The sequence below is a fragment of the Delphinus delphis genome, chromosome 2, assembly GCF_949987515.2.
Source record: "Delphinus delphis chromosome 2, mDelDel1.2, whole genome shotgun sequence".
Lineage (NCBI taxonomy): Eukaryota > Metazoa > Chordata > Mammalia > Artiodactyla > Delphinidae > Delphinus > Delphinus delphis.
The window spans coordinates 33324456-33349873 of record NC_082684.1 but is presented as its reverse complement, the minus strand read 5'-3'; the positions used below and the strand labels follow the sequence as shown (position 1 = coordinate 33349873).

Below are 25418 nucleotides of genomic sequence, written 5' to 3'. Positions count from 1 at the left end.
AACCATATGAAACTGTCATTTTTGTAAGCTGAAAATGCTCCAATGTCAGCAGTTTCTTAAAAGTTAAACCTAACAACTTACATAATTAGTTGAATGATGATAATAACCGAGAAAGGGAAACCAGGAAACAAGAGGAAATACTGTGCAGGGGAGAAGGACTAATAATCTTAGTTTTAGATCTGCTGGATTTAAATTACTTTTGGAAAACAAAGGTAGATATTCAGTGGGGAAATCTGCAGTGCAGAAGAGAGGTCAGGGCTAGAAATGTAGTGGTCAGAAAGGAGTGTGACTGATGAATGCCATCATCAAGAGGCTGGCTTGAGCAAAAGCCATTCCAATTACACCCCAACACAACGTTTTTTCACACAGGAGCCACCCATGGGTCATAACACCAATTTGAGTCACAACCTTTAAAATCTTTAAAAACAAAACAGAATAGAATAGGAAAAAAAAAAAAGATCAGAGTGTACCACACATACTAAGGTTAAGTACTCTTTCTAACATGTTTCTGTGTATCAGACTGCAATGTGAAAAGTTTTCTACCAAAAAAGAGAGAAAGAACAAGAGCAAAGGAGAGAAAGGACAGACAGACATTAGTCTAATACATGTGTCTAAACTGCTGTAATACAGAGAAGACAAGCTATGGGAAAACAGTAATTCCACAACTCAATGAGATAAAGGAAGGAAAATTAAGGAATAATTTTAGCACTCCTTTATCTGAAATCCCAGCCACAATTTCCCAAGGGGAAATCTTCTCACCTCCAGAGAATACTTTGGTGTTCCCACTGTTGAAAGCCAGGCAAAAAATGTTGGAATGATGCTCTCCTTTCAGCTGTATGGGCTTAACTCTGGAGTGGATAGCTTGTTCCATGTGCCATAGTAGAACCCGGCGATCATCTCCTCCTTGAGAGGTGAGTAAGAATCTAGAGTTAAAAGAGCTGACATTTCAAGGCTGACATTTGGTTTTGCCAGCCTGAATCCCATACTTTCCAAAACTGCATCTTCCCAACTCTGTGAGATTCTGATGGGACACATAAACCCAGAACTCTACCCCCTTAACCATCAGTAGACACATGGCCTCTAAGCCACTCACTTTTCCCCAGAAATTACATCTTGAACAGATACAGAGAAATTTCTGAATTTCCAGAGACCCAGCTGTTTAAATATTTCTTCATTTGCTACCTAAAATCCTTCCACTAATGTCCCCCCACCTTTTTTTTGTCTAACAGAACCTGAGTTGGTTTCTACTGCTTGCAATCAAAGAACTCTAAATATGCTAGTATTTATACCATAATAGTTTCCAAAGCACTCTCCTTGATGTGATCTCACTGACTATGGGACACCAGACAAATGACAGCTGAGGAGGAATTGCCTGTCACAGTAGCAGGGTTAAGACAGAACTTGGCTCTCATGAAGCTCAGTCCAGCTCTTTCCTCTGCATAATTCTCAATAGTCTGAGTTGAATGAGCAATATTATACTGCATGAGCCAGCTCCTGGAGAATGAGAAGATACATGCTCTACATATTCTTTATATTTGCAAACGCATTCTACACATCTGGAAGGATGAACAATGGGCTGTAAACAGTGGTTACTACTTCCAGGGAATAGGATTAAAAGAGAGGTAGAGGACAGATTAAGAGGGTTTCTACTTTTACTTTATAGATTTGGCACTGCTTGACTCTTTTTTTTTAAATTTTATTTATTTATTTATGGCTGTGTTGGGTCTTCATTGCTGCACGCGGGCTTTCTCTAGTTGTGGCGAGCAGGGGCTACTCTTCGTTGCGGTGCACGGGCTTCTCATTGCAGTGGCTTCTCTCATTGTGGAGCATGGGCTCTAGGCGCGCGGGCTTCAGTAGTTGTGGCACGCGGGCTCAGTAGTTGTGGCTCACGGGCTCTAGAGCACAGGCTCAGTAGTTGTGGCACACGAGCTTAGTTGATCCGCAGCATGTGGGATCTTCCCGGGCCAGGGATCAAGCCCGCGTCCCCTGCATTGGCAGGCAGATTCTCAACCACTGCGCCACTGGGGAAGCCCTGCTTGACTCTTTACAACAAACCTTTATTATATTCCGAATAAAAATTTAACTTACAACAGGAGCAAACATGGGCAGCAAGCCACAGTAAGCTCTATGCCTCTGCCTCCCCTCCTCCATGCAATATAATAGCCACAAATTATATCACATCCGTAACAAGGGCATACCATGCAACCATTCAATCAGTAGATCTCTAAGAACTAACTCAGAAAGATGACCAAAGGTCTTTGTTAGGGGAAAAAATAAGGTGTAAAACAGTATGCATACCAACATCCATTTGTGTAAAACAAATTTTTAAAAAGCTCCAATACAGCAGGAACCTTGTCAGTTTTGTTCACTGCAGAATTCCCAGCACCTAAATGAATGTCCCAAAGAGCAGACATTGAATGAATATGCTTATGCTTGCATATCTATGCTTGTATTTGCAAATCTAGATGGCTACAAAAGAAGTTTTTAGTGGACACCACCTCTAGGCTAGAATTGTTTGGAGACTTTACATTGTGGTAAAATATAAATAGCAGAAAATGCACCATTTTAACCATTTATAAGCATACAATTCAGTGGCATTAAGTATATTTGCAGTGTTGTACAACCATCACCATTACCCATCTCCAGAACTTTTACATCATCCCAAACTGAAACTCTGTACCCAATAAACAATAACTCTCCCCAGTGCTCAGTAACCACCATTCTACTTTCTGCCTCCATGAATTTGATTACTCTAGGTACTCCCATATAAGTGGAATCATACATTTGTCCTTTTGTGTCTGGCTTATTCACTTAGCATAATGTCTTCAAGGTTCATCCATATTGTAGCACGTATCAGAATTTCATTCTTTGTAAGGCTGAGTAATATTTCATTACACACATACCGTTATTTTTTTTAGTCCATTCATCCATCTATGGACATTTAGGTTGTTTCCATCTTTTGGCTATTGTGAATAACGTTGCTAAGAGCATATGGATGTACAAATATCTGTTCAAGTCCCTACTTTCAGTTCCTTTGGGTATATACCATTGGAAAATTTTATGTTTTAATTTTTACTTTATACCTTCCTTTACTACTTGACATTTTGCCATAAACATATTTCCTCTTTTAGTAGGAAAAAAAATCAGTAGAAAACATAATAGCCAAATCATACTTATTCTCCCTCCCCTAGAAAGAAGTTGCCTTCATTTCTTGAGTTCCTTTGTTTCTTGAGATCCTTCTTCCTTCCATTGTCCGTCAAAATCAAGTCCTGTGTCCTCCTCCAAAGTATTTCACTGTCAACCCTTAAGGGAATGATCCCTTAAGTATGGTCCACAATGTTCTGTGTTTATGATCTGCCTAATTCAACTATGAGTTCTCTGGCCTGGGATGCTTTTCTAAATTCTATGTCTCTTATAAGTTAAGGTCATGAAAATAAGCTTTGGGTTTTCGTTGTTTTATTTTCATGAAAAATGGCATAAAGGGGTTTTCCTCCCTATTAATAGATTTAGACAGGCCATGGGCACTTTAGTTCTACATAGTCTCTACTCTTACTGTTTTTCCCCAACACTTGAGGCCACAGGTCAGGGACTTGGCACTGTTTTTGTTACTTTATATCTTATATTTAGAGAAATATTTCTCTGTGCCCATGTCTCTATCAAAAGTGAAAAATTAAAAGATAAAGAGGCCCACATGTTTCTTCAACTTACTCATGTTTCTAATCTAATCTCCCTGAGCCTGAGTTTCATCAAATACAAAACTGGGATCATAACAGCTCTACTCGCATGGGTTTTACAGATTATAAAGTCAAGTACAAGAGAGTTAAGTAATCTGCCAAGGTCACAACAGTAAGTAAAGTGGTTGAGCCAAGATTCAAAAGCAAGCAGTTAAGACTCCCCACTCTCTTAACCACTATTCTGGATTGCTTGCCTTATAGAATGAAAAACAAACCGTAACTGACAAAGCAAATTCAGCTGATGGACAACTGAAAGGATTCTCTGACTTGGTAGCACAACTCAAAAATGAGTAGGTAAGAATAAAACAAAGGACCACAGGAATAAAAACAGAAACCAACTTAAGTGGAGTACACAGAAGGAGCAGGGACAGGGACCAGGAAAGGCTTTCCTGAAATTATAAAGATTCTAGCAATGCACAAAGCTGATAATGGCTTATTATAAAGAACATACAAAGAATTCCTACAAATCAACTTTGAAAACAACTAGGAAAAGAGGCAAATATGACAACTACAGAAGAGGAAAACCAAATGGCCAACAGAGATTATAGAGGATATCAACCTCTGTATTAATCAGGAAAATGTAAATTATAATTTAGATACCTTCTTACAAAATGGCACAAAGAAATGTACAAAAGAATGTTCACTGCCTCACTGTTCATAATAGCAAAAAAAAAAAAGGTAGATAACATAAATATCCATCAATATATAAACTGATAAAACCGACTGGAATACAAACACGAATGAAATCTAAGCACAATGGAACACTATACAGCATTTAAAATGAGCTACAGATACGTGTACTGAAATGAATACATCTTGAAAACCTAGTATTAAGTAATAAAAACAAGTTTCAGAAGGATACGTAAAGGAAAACATTAAGTATATAGTTTTAAATATGCAAAACAATACCATATTATTTATGAACACACAAATAACAAAAGAGGACTTCAAATGTACCTGTAAAGTTTTATTTCCTTTAAAAAAAACAATAGATTAGAAGAAAATTTAACAAACTGTCAACACTTTGTCAAATCTGATTGATACTTCTCTTCTTTATGTTTAAATATTTCATGACATTGTTACATCTATGAGATATAGTAACAGTACTGTGATCATGTTAAAAAAGAAAAAAGTTCTTATCAGTTAGGGGTACATTCTGAAGTGGGTGAAATGGCAAAAATCTGTAATTTCCTTTAAAATATTCCAGAAAATAAAAAGTAGGGGGATAGGTGATTAATAAAATGTTGATAATTGTTGTAGATGGGTACACTACATTTTTGTATATGCTTGCACATTTCCATAAAATAAATAAATATACATATTTTTAATGTTCATCATAGAAAAAGAAAATAAGACTCTCCAGGATGTGCTGGGATACCCATAGCAAAGAAATATAACTGTGGGCACCTCTGTGTTTGTTCATTAAGACCTATGCAGGCAGTACAACCTCTCTTGAACTGCAGCAGCTTAAAAAAAAAAAAAAGTTCAATAAAAAAGAAAACAGAATATCTATACCTATGCGCTCAAAGTCATAACCATTCTCAGCCAAAGGATCTTCCCCTATCATCCAGTCAGCATTATCTTCAATGCTCATTCTAGATTTAATTTTGCCAAATAAATTCTTTCTGATTTTAAAAGAATGGTTATTTGTAGAGTGCCTTGAGATCAATTTAAAACGATGTGTCCTGGGGATTCCCTGGTGGCACAGTGGTTAAGAATCCGCCTTCTAATGCAGGGGACACAGGTTCGAGCCCTGGTCCGGGAAGATCCCACATGCTGCAGAGAAACTAAGCCCGTGCGCCACAACTACTGAGCCTGTGCTCTAGAGCCCGCGAGCCACAACTACTGAAGCCTGTGTGCCACAACTACTGAAGCTCGTGCACCTAGAGCCTGTGCTCCACAACAAGAGAAGCCACCAAAATGAGAAGCCCACGCACCACAACAAAGAGTAGCCCCTGCTCTCAGCAGCTAGAGAAAACCCCTGTGCAGCAGTGAAGACCCAATGCAGCCAAAAATTAAATAAATGAATAAATTAATTAATTAAAAATAAAATAAAATGATTTGTCCTTAGTACCTAAAATGATGATGACAGCCCAAGTCCACAGAAGATTGGAATCACTGAGGCAGAAATTATCGCTATGGCAGGGCCTACCTCCTCTGCTTTGCCCTCAAGGTCAGTGTCAGAAGATGTAAGGTGCACATGCCCCTCCCACCCCCATTTCCTTAGGCAAGGTATTAAGAGCCCTGTGTAAAGATGACACTTTTCAACCACGTGTTGGCAAAAAACACCAACGGTGCAAACTGAGGCATAATCTGAAATTGCTGGGCTGCTTTTAAGCCAGTAGAGAGAGCAGAACAGCTGTGCCCAAAACTCTGACCCCACAAAGCAAAGGAGGGCTGGTGAAGCAAGGATAAATCAGTTTAGAACATGAAAAAAGCTCTACAGTTCTGTCTCTGTGAGTCACCTGGTCAGTTCAAAAAACCAAAGATGTATTGTAGAGTCCCACAGAGAGAGACTGTCTGACCTGCAAACAATCCAAGGGAAGAGTATGATCCTTTAAGCCGGCTCCGTGAGTCTGGCAGCAGTTGGGTGCTTGTGGGGTTGGCCTCTCAGACACTTCAGGGGGAGCACCAGGACCTCTTAGGAAGGCAAGACCTTTCTGCTTAGTGCCAGTGCCAGGCAAAGGACAAGGAGAGGGCAGGCCTTCTAAGCCTGGTTTCCTCACAAACCACTGCTTAGCTTCAACCCAGCTGAGAATCCCAAGAGAGTACAGCTACTTATGCTGGTCATCTTGGGTTGATTTAATTCTGTATCAAACTGACCAATTCATCCTAAAATGTACTATAATCACATTGTGGCAGCAGCTCTGTAGTTACAGAAAGACTTTATATTTAAATATTACTCTTTTCCAGTGGCTTGTGAGCTATAAGCAGAAAGTCTGCAAGCTCTCACACCGTGCTGTTAACAAAAGAAATTATTTAACATTCTTCTTAAAATAAGAAAAGTCCAGAAAAGCTGAGGCACAGAAGGAAAGAATTCGCTTTGGGTTTCCTCAAAGTCAGCCAAGCACAGGACAGATCTGAGAGAGCACTCTGAAAGTCGGGATCAAATGCTCCTGCAGTACAACATTGTTTGTAGAGCAAAAGACATTTACATGTCCATCAAACTAAGTCTCACTAAATAGTGTTCAGTGAAATAAGCCAAACACAAAAGGACAAAAACTGTATGATTCCACTTATATGAAGCACCTAGAGTAGTCAAATCATAGAGACATAAAGTAGAAATGGTGGGGGCCAGGGGCTGGGGGAGGAACAATGGGGAGCTGTTGTTTAATGGGTACAGAGTTTCCGTTCTGCAAAATGAAAAGGTTCTGGAGATGGATGGTGGTGATGGTTGTACAACAATGTCAATGTACTTAATGCTATTAAACAGTACACTTAAAAATGGTTAAAATGAAAAAAAAGAAAAAGAAAAACTTAAAGGGCTTCCCTGGTGGCACAGTGGTTGGGGGTCTGCCTGCCGATGTGGGGGACACGGGTTCGTACCCCGGTCCGGGAAGATCCCACATGCCGTGGAGTGGCTGGGCCCGTGAGCCATGGCCGCTGAGCCTGCGCGTCCGGAGCCTGTGCTCCGCAACGGGAGAGGCCACAACAGTGAGAGGCCCGCGTACCGAAAAAAAAAAAAAAGAAAGAAAGAAAAAAAATGGTTAAAATGGTAAATTTAAAAAAAGGAGTTCCGTGGTGGCCTAGTGGTGAGGATTCAGGGCTATCACTGAGGTGGCCTGGGTTCAATCCCTGGTCGGGGAACTGAGCACACAAGCTGCGTGGCAGGGCCAAAAAATAAAATAAAATGGTAAATTTTGCATTATGTATGTTGTACCACAATTTTAAAAATGCAAAAAGTTTACTGTTCATATATATACTATGTATTATGCAGGCAAAAAAAAAGCATGAGGCAGCTCTGTCTCTTCTGATATGGCATAATCACTATGATGCAGTGTTAGTGACTGTGTTAACCATTCAAAACATTTTCTTTTAAAAAATGACACAGTGGGATTAGATTCAGGGTTTAGGGTTCCATCTTTGTAGGCAGCAAAGGTGGTACAGGAAGTGCAAGCTTTTGAATAAAAGTGTCTGGATTCAAATCCTGGTTTCACCACCCATGTGTCCTAGGCGAGTTATTCTACTACTCTAGCTTCAATTTATGACTGTAAAATGAAGAAAATGCCAACTATCTCCCAGGGTTGTTATGTGTTTGGGTGAGATAATAAATATAAAAGCACTTATTAGCCCAGTGTGTCACTTATTAGGTATACACACTCCTTAAAACATCCTAGTTTCTCTTAAGTATCCTCCATGAATTTGTCCCAATCTTCCAAACTCTTGTTTCAGGTGGCGTTAGAGTATGAACAGCATGATGTATTTTAATAAAACAAAAGAATACACTAATTTGTACATGGAAGGGCAAATGTAAAATGGTTAACAGAAGTTACTCTTGGGGATAGGAATTTTACTTAATGCACTTTTATACTGCTGCAGTTTTGTTTATTTTTTTAACCTGCAAAGATTTAAAGGAAATCAAGCAGCCTGGCTTTCTTCTCAGCCTATTTATTCCTTCTTCTCCATGTGTGTAATCGCCACTCTGCGGAGCCAAACCTCTTTTTGTGACAACCATACCTCTCCTTGAGCTCTAAGAAGAAGCATGGAGATATAGAGGTGCAGCCTATGTGGCATACAGCCCAGCTACATCAGTGTATGAGAAATAAGTCTGTTTTGTTATTTCCCCAAAGTTGAAAATAATTAACTTTTGTATAAAAGTTTATTCACATATATCTTCACTTGCGAGGTAAGGATTATATAACCCTTTTTCCAGATGAGGATCAGAGAGACAAAATGACTTGCTAACAATCTAAGAAGCTAGGCCTGGAGCCTAAAACCAAGGTGTATCCTTTCTACCAAAGTGCAAGAGGCCAGAACACTACTTACAATTCCAAGTGAGGATGTTTCACAGCTTTACGCAGGGAAGAAAAGCACCATCCATCCAGAACTTTTCATCTTCCCAAACTGAAATTCCATATCCATTAAAGTATCAGCTGTTCATTCCTGCCTCCCCCCTCCCCTGGCAACCACCATTCAACCTCTAGAGACACCATTTCTGTCTCTATGAATTTGACTACTCTAGGTACCTCATATGAATGGACTCATACAACATTTGTTCTTTTATGACTAGCTTATTTCATTTAGCATAATGTCTTCAAGGTCTATCCGTGTTGCTGCATGTACCAGAATTTCATTCCTTTTTTTAAAAAAAAGACTGGATTTTTTAAAAAAATTAATTTGTTTGGCTGCATAGGGTCTTAGTTGCAGCACGCGGGATCTTTGTTGTGGTGCGTGGGCTTCTCTCTAGTTGTGGCGCGTGGGCTCTAGAGTGCGCTGCTTAGCTGCCCCGCAACATGTGGGATCTTAGTTCCTTGACCAGGGATCAAACCCACGTCCCCTGCATTGGAAGGCAGATTCTTAAGCACTGGACCACCAGGGAAGTCCCGAATTTCATTCCCTTTTAAGGCTGAATAATATTCTTTTGGATGTATATTCCACATTTTATCCATTAATCTGTTGACAGACATTTAGAGTGCTCCCGCTTTTTTGGCAATTGTGAGTAATGCTATTATGAACATGGCTGTACAGATACCTGTTCAAGTTCCTGCTATCAATTCTTTTGGGTATACACCCAAAAATGAAATTCCTGGATCATATGGTAACATTCTATGTTTAATTTTCTGAGGAACTGCCATACTGTTTTCCACAGCAGCTGTATCGTTTTACATTCCCACCAGCAATGCACAGGGTTCCAATTTGCCATGTCTCATCAACACTTGTTATTTTCTGTTTCTGATTTTTTGGTTTTTTGATAATAGCTATTCTAATGGGTATGAAATATGTGTTGGCCATTTCTACCTTCAAATAATAGACTAAAATGATTCTCTTACTGAATATCTTGGAGCACATCATTCTACAAACAGTCTGTTATTTTTCTTTATGTATTGTTTTATACTTACCTACCCTGAAATTCAGTTACCACTCTTCTGCTCACTCGTTCCACCCAAAGAGTTGCCTGCAGCTTATTTCCATTGGTTTGGCATTCCACTACTTGAAGGAACTAATGTCGTATATAAATTGGGGCTATTTATATGCATTCTCTCCTCAAATCACTTACAAAAACATTAAGAGCACTAATCTCTGTTTACCCAAGCATGCCAATTCTGCAATTAAACCTACTTTAGAGATGGATGTAGTGTGAGGCAGCACAGCATAGCATTCAAAACCACAGGCTTAGCTTTGCTCTACAGTAGAAACTAACACAACATTGTAAAGCAAGTATACTCCAATAAAAATTAATTTAAAATAAATTAATTTAGAAAAACATAGGTTCAACTGTCAGTGTTGCTACCCACTTACTAGCCATGTACCTTTAGACAGGTTACTTAACCACTCTAAATTGTACCCTCTCATCTGCAAAACTGAAAAAATAACTCTCTATTCTACAGTGTTATGTTAGGATTAATGATAGATCTGTGTGAAGGGCTTGGCCCACTGCCTGATACACAATAGAAGCTAGATAAATGTTAGCTAATTATTATGCTATTTGAACTCCAACAATAGCTAACATCAGCTAAATTTACTCTGGGTCAGGGACTATCCTAAGGGTTTTACATGTAGTGGCTCTTCAAATCCTCTTAACAGCCCTATGAAGCAGGTAGTGTTATCCTTATTATACAGATGAAACTACAGAAAAACTAAATAACCTGAAGGTGCACAGCTACCAAGAATGGAAGTTGGGATCTGAATCCAGGTAATCTGTCTCCAGAGACGGTGCTCCTTACCACAATACAATCCAGCCTCTCAAGTACAACAGGGGCCAGGTAGCAAAGCAAATGAGTGAAACCTGCCAGATTAAATAGCAGACTAGAGGTTACACAACCCTTTTTAAAGGAAAGCCACTACTCAGCTCCAGCCAGTTACTGCCACAGCAGAGTGCAGGCTTAAGTCAGCCAGATCTTCCAATTTTTTAAGAGAAGATAGCAACCTGATTTTTGCAGGCTGAATGCAGGCCTCAGTGCAGGCTGCAATTAGCCCATGGATAAGTTAAAATGGGGTGATTTGCCCAAGGTCACAAAACTGGGGTCCAATGGTACTTCCTAAATCAGGAAATAAAAAAAAAAATCAAATGGCAAGTGCAGGCAGGTATGGAGAGATAAGGAGAGGTGGTATCACACAAGTTTGCTCTTCACTACAGAAGTAGCCACAGGAGTGATACTTCTGCTAATAAGCTGCTCTTACCTAGTACCTTTTTCCTGAAAACTGATTCTACTCATCTACCTATTATTTCATTTTTCTACATGTCCAATTAGGCAAGTAAGGCAGAAACATTATCCCCATTTTAAGGATGTGAAGGGTGAGGCACTGGTGTGCCTCAATGATGGAAGCCTTGACTCCTTGCTTGAATCACCTGACATTAAATGAGAAGCAGAAATTAAAGTAGCAGCAACACCCTAAAGAGATAGCTAGAACCCTAGGAAATAAAATAGTTTCTCTAAAATTAAATGATTAGTAGCAGTGGGGTTTAACAGAGCTAGGGTTTTTAAATCCTAAGCCAGCACACCAACCCCTAGACAATGTCTCAAATTCCTGAGCAGAAATAGAGAAAGGAATACACATCAGAATCACAGAGTAGAGTTGGAAGACACCTAACAGATCATCTTCTCCAACATCCCCTTTCTGCCAATGAAGAAACTAAGGCACAAAGAGGTAAACTCGCCTATCCAAGAGCACACCATCAGTTAGAGGCAAAGTGAGATTCAAATCCAAGATGTCTGATTCCAAAGCACCTGTTCTTCCTAAAGTGTAGTAAGCAGAGGTCACTGGATGATTTCAGAAAGTAGAGAAATGATTTTAACAATTATGTATTTTAATGTGTATTAGGAAAAAGAAACCTAGACCATTAAACCCATGATTTCATAGACATTATAATAATATAAAGTTTCCTTTCAAATATTGTTTTAAGGAGTCAATTTAGAAAAAAATGTTAAATAGCACAGATGATACCCCTGAAATGTGACAAAAGTCAAAAAGGTGGGGCTCAAACTTCTGAAATTTAGACAGTAGTTTACCAGGAACCTCTACTACCTATTTCCTTAAGAGGGGGACTCTAAACCTGAGGTTGTGATTTGACACACACTCAAACACAAACAGAGTAACTAGGGATTAATCTCTAAAGGCATTAGGAGAATGTGATCATTTTAACAAAGAAAGCTGCAATCTTATCAGTTACACTGTAATCAGCCTAAAGGAAGACTACAAAATGGCCAAAACTTAAGACAAAAATATTCAGCCTCACTAATAATCAAGTCCAGTTATATGAGAACTTCAGTAATAATAAAAATTTTTAATACCATCTTCACATATTGACTGAATAGCAAAGATTAAATGATGCCCAACAATAGCCATGATGCAGTCTAATAATACAGTGGTACAAGTATAAATAAATTAATTCAACCATCTCAGAGGACAAATATATATCAAATGTATTTTATAAATTATAAAAAAACTTTGATCCAGAATCCCATTTCTAAGATTTTATTCTCAGGAAAAAAAAAAGTTTTTGCAAAGGTTTAGTTATAAGAATTGTGATAAAAGCAAAAAATAAATAGAATGAGAGGGAACTGGTTAAATTCTGATGTAGGCCCTTGACAGGATACAGTGCTGCCATAATATTATCATACATTAGAACAGTTCTCAAAATATGTTCCACAAACCCCAGGAGGCCTGCTAAGTCAGAACTACTTTTACAGTAACACTAAAATGTTATTTGTCTTTTTCACTGAAGCCAAAGAGTTTGAGAATTTTTGCTTTAGAATTGTGGCTCTCAACCAGGTGATACTGCCCCCCCCACGGAGCATTCAGCAATACCTGGAGACATTTTTGGTTGTCACAACTGGGGAGCTGCCACTGGCATACACATATAGTCTTAGGCCAGGGATGCTGCAAAATGTCCTACAATGCCCAGGACAGCCGCCTATAACAAAGAACTATCCGGCCCAAAACATCAACAGTGTTGAGGTTGAGAGACTCTGCTTTTGAAAATACTCAATGACATATGAAAAAAAATGTCAATATTAAGAAAAAAAGATAAAACAGCAGAGATGGCCTAATTCCAATTTTATTTTTAAAATATGTACATTTAAATACAAAAAGTCTAAATAAAATATGTCCCAGGTGTCTAAAATGGTCATCCTGAGTAGGTGGGATACTTCTTTCTTTAAATATGTATTTTCCAAATTTCCCATAATTAATACATGACATTTTAAAAACTTATGAATAAGTGGGAAGTCTGTCTTATAAGTGCCATATTCTGACAACTTGTATGATTCAACAGGAAATTCTCAACGGTAAAGTATGGAATTCTGAAATATCAAAGAACAAAAAGATCCTCAAATAGAGCTAGGGCTAAAAACAGATCCTCAACAACAGTAAGGATTTACAGGGAAGTTATGATAGTGGATGATGCATTTATTTTGAGGTACTCCCAGACCACAGACTGTCTTCATGTCCAGTCTCACTTCTTCTGCCCTACAGAACTAACCTGCACAATACACTCTCCTCATTAAAGCACAGATGCTCTTCATTCAATCTGAGAAGTTTCTGATTTTTAAGTTTTTCTTTTTTTAAATAAGAAGATTGCCTGCATAACTTCTGCAAAATTCCTTGCATAAGCAACAGTAACAACATAATAAAGCTTTCTTCTCTCTTCTTGGGCTATTTCTAAAAATTGAACCAAAGCAGGCACCAATGCTTAGTCCTTCCAGGAAGGTACACAATATCCACCCAAGAGTAGGTATAAACAGAGAGGTCAACTCTGAGACTAAAATCAAGGGCTGCTTGAACCTGGTTGCCAAACATGCCAATTTCAGTTGTTTCTTGCCAGTATGTCTAAGGCAAAACATGCTTCAGCCACCTACGGCAGCAAGCAATAAGGTATCTGTACTAGGCCATCAAACATGGTTAAGACACCTAAAAAGAAAGAAACAACAATCCTCAGAGACTCCAATTAGTCACTTGGCTTTAAGGAGTAACATGAAAGATACAACTGGAATTTAGATACAAGACTTGAATGGAAATTCAGAATGAGGAAAGTTGTGTAATAAGATTCTGACGGGTATCTGGATTTGCAAAAATTCCTTCTTCTGAGTAATGTTCTTGGAAAACCTTTTAAAGTAAGGAAGTATAGGCAGGCTAAGAATTAAAACTGGAGAGTCAGCCACAGTGACAGTCTGCCTCCCCCTGGAAAATCTCTACTACTCATCTGCAAAATAATGAGGCACTACCAACTTAATCAAAACAACCATGTTCAGAGACAATAAAACTGCAGACAGAATGTACTGGTGAAGTAAGCCACTTACTTAAGTAAGTCCTTTATAAATGCAGAACCTCATAATTTTCCATACTGAGGGACCAGGTCAGAAGACCCAGATTTTAATCTTGCTTGTACTACTTACTAGTTGTGAGCTACTGGGCTAATCACTTTACCTCTTTGCTCCTTTATGCCCTTATATGTAAAATTAAAGGCTTCAATTAGATGATCATTAGTCCTTTCCAGCAATTAAACTGTATGATTCCACAGAGGGAGAACATCAGCAGCCTAAGATCACAGAAGGGTGAAATCAGGACTCTAGGCCAGATCTCTTAAACTTCTTTAATGATGACATTACACAACACCAAAGATATTCTACAGCCAACTGCCCACATATCTGAAAAACTACAATCCCCGAAAACTCTTCACCGCGCCAACCTATACACTTGAGGGGGCCAACTTTTATTCCAAATGTATATGGTGCTAGATAGATACTCCACAAAACTAAGCCTTTAGCATGGTTTTAGTATTATATCACTTTGGGTTAAAAACACCTTAGGAAAAAAACTCCAACTCAGTGGAGAATCATTCGTCAAAACATCTTTCCTCAAAATCAACTCTGCAAAAAACATCAACCCACAGGAAGACTTAAAAAGAAAAAAAGAAAGAAAAAAGAATGTACAGCAAGTGGACAGTAGAACAAGAACTATAAGAAGTAGTACATAGAAAGGAAGGGGTAACTTACTAGCCTCTGGATCTAGCATTTTCTAAATGGTTTTAGCCTTTTTGTTTGTTTTTCTTTCTAATAAGAGGACAAGGAGGAGACAAATGACTAACCAACCACTCTGCCTCTCAGATTCAATTTAGTACCTTAAAAGTGGCAGTTGAAAGACCTGACGTGGGGAGAATGGGGGCTTGGAAGCTTTTCCAGCAGAGGCATTCAACAGTGAATGGGAGGTGTTAAGAGACTAGGGCTTTGGTTCTACCTGAGTGCCAGACAACTCGGACAATCATGAGCAGGTGGCCATGTGATTTATAATCCAAACTAGGACCTTTTCAAGAATGAAAGGAGCACTAATAATTGTACTAGGATGTTGGGATGGTCCCAAGTAAACCAGGATATATGGTCATCTTAGTTATAAAGGACCCCAGCAAAGGCAGGGGACCTAAGGAGTTACTTGATCAACCATTTAAGGTAATCTTACCTCACTTTATCAACCGCAGGAGCCCCAGCAGAGGCAAAAGGGAAGATGGAAATCAGCCTTGCTGCCAATATAATCTCTGCTACTTGCATATATTATAAGCTTGTCAGTTACTTCAGATGCCATTTTCTCATTGATTTCTACATGCCCCAGCCCTCTGGAATATAACTCCCTTAAGATTGGCCCTAACAGGAAAATAGTACTCAAAGCACATAGACCTGATCTCCATTGCATATCAACTCTGTATCCTGAGAGGTACATGATAGAATCTCGGGCGTCTAACACTACAAAGTGCAAGGACTGAGGCACAAGGTGGCAAAGCAAGTGCAAACATGCAGGCATGGGAAGAGCAGACAACTAAAGTGACGAACTACTGTTGTCAATTCTTTCCATAAATCCCTGACCTAGAAAAACTGAGGTGAAGAGCAAGTGGAATCCAAGACCAGAACCTGAAGAGTAACCCTCCTTGTTCATCCAGTCAGTGTGCAAGCTTGGAAAGAAAACACCTTTTTCACAGAAGCAGAGTGAAGCTGCTGGTGACAGAAGTAAACTTAACCTGCAATAACACTATGCTTCATTTTACTGTCAAAAGTGCTTCCAAGTGTCAAAAGTGCTTCCAAATGACTTACAGTGCTCTCTGGGCAGATCGCCCATGTTACATTGTTTAAACCTTCTTCCAAAAGGCACTTTATTCTGAAGCACATTATCTGTGTCCCAAGCATAGATATTTTTTCCACAGGTATAATTATAAGGAAAGATACCTATTTCTGTTGGCTGAAATTCAGCCATACTCAAGCAGCATACTTTCAGCAGAAATCAAACTCAAAACCACAGGCTCAGTAAACACAATATATTATTTGTACTTTTAGTTAGATTAATGGAGAAGAGGAACCAACTTGGTAACCACAGTTTGTATACCCACTCTTAATTAGAGTAAAGGAGGTGTGAAGTTAGTCACGTGGTTGAAGTAAGTAAGCATAGAACATGCAGTGTTAAGGAAGGAGACTTTAGAAGACAGCCAAGATCCACCAGAGGGCAGAGAGCAGAAGCAAGAACTACAATCCTGCAGGCTGTGGAACAAAAACCACATTCACAGAAAGAGAGACAAGATGAAAAGGCAGAGGGCTATGTACCAGATGAAGGAACAAGATAAAACCCCAGAAAAAGAACTAAATTAAGTGGAGATAGGAAACCTTCCAGAAAAAGAATTCAGAATAATGACAGTGATGATGATCCAGGTCCTCTGAAAAAGAATGGAGGCAAAGATTGAGAGGATGCAAGAAATGTTTAACAAAGACCTAGAAGAATTAAAGAAAAAACAAACAGAGATGAACAATACAATAACTGAAATGAAAACTACACTAGAAGGAATCAACAGCAGAATAACTGAGGGAGAAGAATAGATAAGTGACCTGGAAGACAGAATGGTGGAATTCACTGCTGTGGAACAGAATAAAGAAAAAAGAATGAAAATAAATTAAGACAGCCTAAGCGACCTCTGGGACAATATTAAACACAACAACATTTGCATTATAGGGGTCCCAGAAGGAGAAAAGAGAGAGAAAGGACCTGAGAAAATATTTGAAGAGATTATAGTAGAAAACTTCCCTAACATGGGAAAGGAAATAGCCACACAAGTCCAGGAAGTGCAGAGAGTCCCAGGCAGGATACACCCAAAGAGAAACACGCCGAGACACATAGAAATCAAACTGACAAAAATTAAACACAGAGAAAAACTATTGAAAGCAACAAGGGAAAAATGACAAATAACATACAAGGGAACTCCCATAAGGTTAACGGCAGATTTCTCAGCAGACACTCTACAAGCCAGAAGGGAGTGGCATGATATATTTAAAGTGATGAAAGGGAAGAACCTACAACCAAGATTACTCTACCCAGCAAGGATCTCATTCAGATTTGACAGAAATCAAAAGCTTTACAGACAAGCAAAAGCTAAGAGAATTTAGGACCACCAAACCAGCTCTACAACAAATGCTAAAGGAACTTCTCTAAGTGGGAAACACAAGAGAAGAAAAGGACCTAAAAAACAAACCTGTAACAATTAAGAAAATGGTAATAGGAACATATATAACGATAATTTCCTTAAATGTGAATGGATTAAATGCTCCAACCAAAAGACACAGGCTGGCTGAATGGATACAAAAACAAGACCCATATATATGCTGTCTACAAGAGACCCACTTCAGCCCTAGGGACACATATACACAGAAAGTGAAGGGATGGGAAAAGATATTCCATGCAAATGGAAATCAAAAGAAAGCTGGAGTAGCAATACTCACATCAGATAAAATAGACTTTAAAATAAAGAATGTTAAAAGAGACAAGAAAGGACACTATATAATGATCAAGGGATCAATCCAAGAAGAAGATATAGCAATTATAAATCTATATGCACCCAACATAGGAGCACCTCAATACATAAGGCAACTGCTAACAGCTATAAAAGAGGAAATCAACAGTAACACAATAATAGCGGGGGACTTTTAACACCTCACTTATACCAATGGACAGATCATCCAAACAAAAATTAATAGGGAAACACAAGCTTTAAATGACACAATAGACCAGATAGATTTAATTGATATTTATAGCACATTCCATCCAAAAAGAGCAGATTACACTTTCGTCTCAAGTGCACACGGAACATTCTCAAGGATACATCACATCTTGGGTCACAAATCAAGCCTCAGTAAATTTAACAAAACTGAAATCATATCAAGCATCTTTTCTGACCACAACGCTATGAGATTAGAAATCAATTACAGGAAAAATAACGTTAAAAAACACAAACACATGGAGGCTAAACAATACATTACTAAATAACCAAAAGATCACTGAAGAAATCAAAGAGGAAATTAAGAAACACCTAGAGACAAATGACAATGAAAATACGATGATCCAAAACCTATGGGATGCAGCAAAAGCAGTTCTAAGAGGGAAGTTTATATCAATACAAGCCTACCTCAAGAAACAAGAAAAATCTAAAATAAACAATCTAACCTTACACCTAAAGGAACTAGACAAAGAACAAACAAACCCAAAGTTAGCAGAAGGAAAGAAATCATAAAGATCAGACCAGAAATAAATGAAATAGAAACAAAGAAAATGGCAGGGGCTTCCCTGGTGGCGCAGTGGTTGAGAGTCCACCTGCCGATGCAGGGGACACGGTTTCGTGCCCCGGTCCGGGAAGATCCCGCATGCCGTGGAGCGGCTGGGCCCGTGAGCCATGGCCGCTGAGCCTGCGCGTCCGGAGCCTGTGCTCCGCAACGGGAGAGGCCACAACAGTGAGCGGCACGCATACCGCAAAAAAAAGAAAGAAAGAAAATGGCAAAGATCAATAAAACTGAAAGCTGGTTGTCTGAGGAGATAAAATTGATAAACCATTAGCCAGACTCATCAAGGAAAACAGGGAGAGGACTCAAATCAATAAAATTAGAAATGAAATAGGAGAAGTTACGACACCACAGAAATACAAAGCATCCTAAGAGACTACTACAAGCAACTCGATGCCAATAAAATGGACAATCTGGAAGAAATGGACAAATTCTTAGAAAGGTATAACCTTCCAAGACTTAACCAGGAAGGAATACAAAACATGAACAGACCAATCACAAGTAATGAAATTGAAACTGTGATTTAAAATCTTCCAACAAACAAAAGTCCAGGACCAGATGGCTTCACAGATGAATTCTATCAAACATTCAGAGAAGAGCTAACACCCATCCTTCTCAAACTATTCCAAAAATTGCAGAGGAAGGAACACTCCCAAACTCATCCTATGAGGCCACCATCACCCTGATACCAAAACCAGACAAAGATACTACAAAAAAAGATAATTACAGAGCAATATCACTGATGAATATAGACGCAAAAATCCTCAGCAAACAGAATCCAACAACACCATGATCAAGTGGGATTTATCCCAGGGATGCAAGGATTCTTCAATATATGCAAATCAACCAAAGTGATACACCATATTAACAAATTGAAGGAAAAAAACCTTATGATCACCTCAATAGATGCAGAAAAAGCTTTTGACAGAATTCAACACCTATTTATGATAAAAACTCTCCAGAAAGTGGGCACAGAGGGAAAGTACCTCAACATAATAAAGGCCATATACTACAAACCCACAGCAAACATCATTCTCAATGGTGAAAAACTGAAAGCAATTCCTCTAAGATCAGGAACAAGACAAGGATGTCCACTCTTGTCATTATTATTCAACATAGTTTTGGAAGTCCTAGCCACAGCAATCAGAGAAGAAAAAGAAATAAAAGGAATACATATGGGAAAGGAAGAAGTAAAACTGTCACTGTTTGCAGATGACATGATACTACACAGAGAATCCTAAAGATGCCACCATAAAACTACTAGAGCTAATCAATGAATCTGGTAAAGTTGCAGGATACAAAATTAGTGCACAGAAATCTCTTGCATTCCTATAAACTAACAACGAAAAATCTGAAAGAGAAATTAAGGAAACAATCCCATTCACCATTGCAACAAAAAGAATCAAATACCTAGGAATAAACGTACCTAAGGAGGTAAAAGACCTGTACTCAGAAAAGTATAAGACACTGATGAAAGATTTAAAGATACAGACAGATGGAGAGATATACCATGTTCTTGACCTGGAAGAATCAAATTGTGAAAATGACTACACTACCCAAAGCAATCTACAGATTCAATGCAATCCGTATCAAATTACCAATGGCATTTTTTACAGAACTAGAACAAAAAAATCTTAAAATTCGTATGGAGACACAAAAGACCCCAAATAGCCAAAGCAGTCTTGAGGGAAAAAAACGGAGCTGGAGGAATCGGACTCCCTGACTTCAGACTATACTACAAAGCTACAGTAATCAAGACAGTAGGGTACTGGCACAAAAGCAGAAATATAGGTCAATGGAACAGGATAGAAAGCCCAGAGATAAACCCACACACCTATGGTCAACTAATCTATGACAAAGGAGGCAAGGACATACAATGGAGAAAAGACAGTCTCTTCAATAAGTCGTGCTGGGAAAACTGGACAGCTACATGTAAAAGAATGAAATTAGAACACTCCATAACACCATACATAAAAATAAAGTCAAAATGGATTAGAGACCTAAATGTAACACTGGACACTATAAAACTCTTAGAGAAAAACATAGGAAGAACACTCTTTGACATAAATCACAGCAAGATCTTTTTTGATCCACCTCCTAGAGTAACAGAAATAAAAGCAAACAAATGGGACCTAATGAAACTTAAAAGCTTTTGCAAAGCAAAGGAAACTACAAACAAGACAAAAAGACAACCCTCAGAATGGGAGAAAATATTTGCAAATGAATCAGCAGACAAAGGATTAATCTCCAAAATATATAAACAGCTCATGCAGCTCAACATTAAAAAAACAAACAACCCAATCGAAAAATGGGCAGAAAACCTAAATAGACATTTCTCCAAAGAAGACATACAGATGGCCAAGAAGCACATGAAAAACTGCTCAACATTACTGATTATTAGAGAAATGCAAATCAAAAGTACAATGAGGTATCACCTCACACCAGTTAGAAGGGGCATCATCAGAAAATCTACAAACAACAAATGCTGGAGAGGGTTTGGAGAAAGGGAACCCTCTTGCACTGTTGGTGGGAATGTAAACTGATACAGCCACTATGGAGAACAGTATGGAGGTTCCTTAAAAAAACTAAAAAGAGAACTACCATACAACCCAGCAATCCCATTACTGGGTATACACCCAGAAAAAACCATAATTCAAAAAGACACATGCACCCCAATGTTCACTGCAGCACTATTTACAATAGCCAGGTCATGAAAGCAACCTAAGTGTCCATTAACAGATGAATGGATAAAGAAGCTGTGGTACATATATACAATGGAATATTACTTAGCCATAAAATGAAACGAAATTGGGTCATTTGTTGAGATGTGGGTGGATCTAGAGTCTGTCATGCAGAGTGAAGTAAGTCAGAAAGAGAAAAACAAATATCGTATATTAACTCATATATGTGGAACCTAGAAAAATGGTACAGATGAACCGGTTTGCAGGGCAGAAATAGAGTCACAGGTGTAGAGAACAAACGTATGGAAACCAAGGGGGGAAAGTGGCAGGGGTGGGGGTTGGTGGTGTGATGAATTGGGAGATTGGGATTGACATATATACACTAATATATATATATATACACTAATATGTATAAAATGGACATATATACACTAATATGTATAAAATGGATAACATAAGAGGCCCCTGCTGGGGCCTCCCTGGTGGCGCAGTGGTTGAGAGTCTGCCTGCCGATGCAGGGGACACGGGATCGAGCCCTGGTCTGGGAAGATCCCACATGCCGCGGAGCAACTGGGCCCGTGAGCCACAACTACAGAGCCTACGCGTCTGGAGCTTGTGCTCCGCAACGGGAGAGGTCACAACAGTGAGAGGCCCGCATGCCGCAAAAAAAAAAACAAAAAAACTATTTGTTGAACTAATAAATAGACCAAAGAATAAAATTTAACACCTTCACAGCAATGCATTATCAGTAAACAGAAAAGTCCAGAAGAAAATCCAAGAATTGATTCCCTAATCACCATGTCAAAATGTATGTACTGGGCTTCCCTGGTGGGGCAGTGGTTGAGAGTCCGCCTGCCAATGCAGGGGACACGGGTTCGTGCCCCGGTCCGGGAAGATCCCACATGCCGCGGAGCGGCTGGGCCCGTGAGCCATGGCCGCTGAGCCTGGGCATCCGGAGCCTGTGCTCCGCAATGGGAGAGGCCACAACAGTGAGAGGCCCGCGTACCGCAAAAAAAAAAAACCAAAAACGTACGTACTACAAAAGCTTTTTTTTTTTTTTTTTTTTTGTGGTACGCGGGCCTCCGTGTTACTACTGTTACAGTAGCAACAGTTGCAGCAGCAGTAGCAACCAGAGCAACAGCATGGTCTAGGCCCTTGTGCTAAAAACTTTACAGGTGTTATTTCATTCAATCCTCACCACAACCCTGTGAGACGCATCACTGTCCTTATTATATGACTCTTAATCTCTCTATATAACTGTGGATACTTATATCCCATAAGAATATGGGAGACCCATATGAAATAGAAATAGGACTAAATAGTGAGTCCAATTATAAATATTATGCCCAAGTAATTTAATGCCTCTCCCCATTCACAACTCCTACTTAATTAACACTCTGAAACAGTATAGTTGCTGATGCTATCTGAAAAGCTTCTGAGGGTGCTTTTTCTACATTTAGTCATAAGCATTAAAAAAGAAATCATAATCTCTCACTGTAACTCAAAACTTCACACTATGGGCTATTAATCTGCTAGTGCTACAAGTTCAATGCCTTAAACATCAATTCAGGGTAAATAATATTACAGCAACTCTTATCCCAAAGAGCTGAATATTTTTATTTACTGCTAAGATTCTATTTACCAAAACCATTTATAAGATATAAGAAAGCAGAGAGTTATATATACAGAGCTACACTCTTTTTTTTGACTGTGCCTCACAGCTTGTGGGATCTTAGTTCCCAACCAGGGACTGAACCTGACCCCCGCAGTGAAAGCGCTGAGTCCTAACCACTGGACTGCCAGGGAATTCCCCCAGAGCTACATTCTGATTGGTCTAGCAGTCAGAATGCAAGAAGATGTTCATTTCCTTCCCCAAGAGAAAATAAAAAGACTTTTAAGCAAACATATTTCCATTCTGGGGAAAAGGAGAAACCTAAGAGGAGACAATGGAGGCAATTTAAAGAAAGAATCAGATGCAACCAAAGACTTAAAAGGTAAACCCAGGCTATCCCTTAAATATGTGTACTAGCATAACCTCCTTGATGGTGTTACAATCTCTTGTAAGTAGCACTTAATGTTGTTCCTTATCTCTCAAAGAACTAACACCCATAAATATTCTAAGATAAGACTGCATCAGGCATAAGCTGTCCTTTATAGAATAATGTTCACTCAAACCCATATAGTTCACAAAGTACCTTCACACATGACATTTCATTGAACAGACCTCATTGTTAGGTAGTGAGGGCAATTTGTTAATCCCGTTTACTGATGAGGAATGAAGGAACTTGCCTAAATTCGTACAATCTGTGATTGGTAGAGCCTCCAACATACCACGTGACACCAAATCCCAGGCTCTTTCCCCACCATATTGTGCCTCCTCATTCCACATCAAAAAAATCACAAAACTATCCTGTCTGCCCCATTTGCACATGTCCATTACCATCACTGTAAGAACAAGTACCAGCTAATAATGAAACCACAAGTTATAAGTACAAAGGGGAAAGAAAACAAACTCAGCATTTTTTCTGAAAGGCTGGGAACTCTGTTCAGTACCCAATCTAAACTTTGCCTAATGTAGCTGTCACAACAGCCCTTCAGGTGGGTGCTGGTATTCCCATTGCTTAAATCAGGAAAGAGAGGCTTAGCAGCTTGACTAAAGTTACACATTAAATGACACAGCAGTGATTTTAACCATGTGTATGCTATACCACACTGTCTTACATGATATCACAGTAATGCCCCTTTCAGCAATAAAGAAAAATACTTTTTAGGGCTTCCCTGGTGGCGCAGTGGTTGAGAGTCCGCCTGCCGATGCAGGGGACATGGGTTCGTGCCCCGGTCCGGGAAGATCCCACATGCCGCAGAGCGGCTGGGCCCGTGAGCCATGGCCGCTGAGCCTGTGCTCCGCAGCGGGAGAGGCCACAACAGTGAGAGGCCCGCGTACCGCAAAAAAAAAAAAGAAAAATACTTTTTAGGTTAAAATACTTCTGTATTTCAAAATGTCAAAAAAACATCCTCCTACTTGTTGCTGTCACACACTCACTTCCCAGCTGAGCACCTTTTCTCCTTCCTGGTTTTCTCTGCTTTACTCTTAATATCTGCTGGCCTCATTGTGCCCTGGAAAAGGGGCTAGCTATTAGAACAAAAAAGCAATGATGTATCCTTAACAAACAGCATTTTTATAAGGCCATAGGAATCATGCAAATATTATTTTTGGCCTAGGTCTAAGTTAATTCTATCAAATAGTGTGTGTCAGGGAATTCCCGGGCAGTTCTGTAGTTAGGACTCGACACTTTCACTGCCCCGTGTTCAATCCTTGATCCGAGAACTAAGATCCCATAGGCCGAGCTGTGCAGCTAAATAAACAAATAAAATTAAAAGAACAAAAAAAGACAAAAACAAAACAAAAAAACCCAAATAGTGTATCAGTTACAAGAAACGTGAGCCTGCCCAAACAATTAGAAAATGAAAACAGTGAGCAAACTATGAACAATCTATCATTTTAAAAAACTGTTTTTCTTCCAGTTTTGATATATAATTGACATACAGCACTGTATAAGTTTAAGGTGTACAGTGTAATGATTTGGCTTACATACATCATGAAATGATAATCCCAATAAGTTTAGTGAATTCACTCTATCATATAGATACAAAATTACAGAAATAGAAAAATTTTCTTGTGATAAGAACTCGAAGGATTTACTCTCTTAACTTTCATATATAACATACAGCAGTGTTAATGATATTTATCATGTACATTATACATTTCATCCCTAGTACCTGTTTGTCTTATAACTGGAAGTTTGTACCTTCTGACTTGCCTTCATCCAATTCCCCTGCCACCGGCCCAACTCCCCCGCCCCCTCCTCTGGTAACCACAGTCTAATCTCCTTTTCTGTGGAACAAACTTTCACTTTAATCACCACTTTCAAGAGCTTTAACCAATCCAGACAAGATACAAGCACTACAACAAAATGTATAAAAGTAATCTCATTACCATCCTACAGTCTGGCCTCCCACCACATTTTTGGTGAAACATTAGGGATTGATAGCATTAGCCTCAAAATACCATGTGCTCCTCCCCTCGGGTGTTAACTGCTAAAGAAGGACAATGATAAATAAGATGTAGACACCTTAAATAGTTTTAAATTTGGGAAGCTTATTGAAGGACTTCCCAGAACAAAATTTAATTTGCTTTAACAAGTGTATTTATGACTCCCAGAGGGGGCTTCCTTATCTGAAGCGAACAGGAGGAA

The 25418-nt window shown here is 39.1% G+C and overlaps 1 protein-coding gene across 1 annotated transcript in view; it reads right to left on the bottom strand.

The window, feature by feature from the left end:
• The window catches only part of DCAF5 (DDB1 and CUL4 associated factor 5), a 97299-nt gene that overhangs the window by 68771 nt on the left and 3110 nt on the right, over positions 1-25418 (bottom strand). Inside the window, exon 2 of the mRNA XM_060004345.1 lies at positions 760-903. Within this exon, the coding sequence (XP_059860328.1) occupies positions 760-903 (144 nt within the window). The remainder of the gene's footprint in view (positions 1-759; positions 904-25418) is intronic.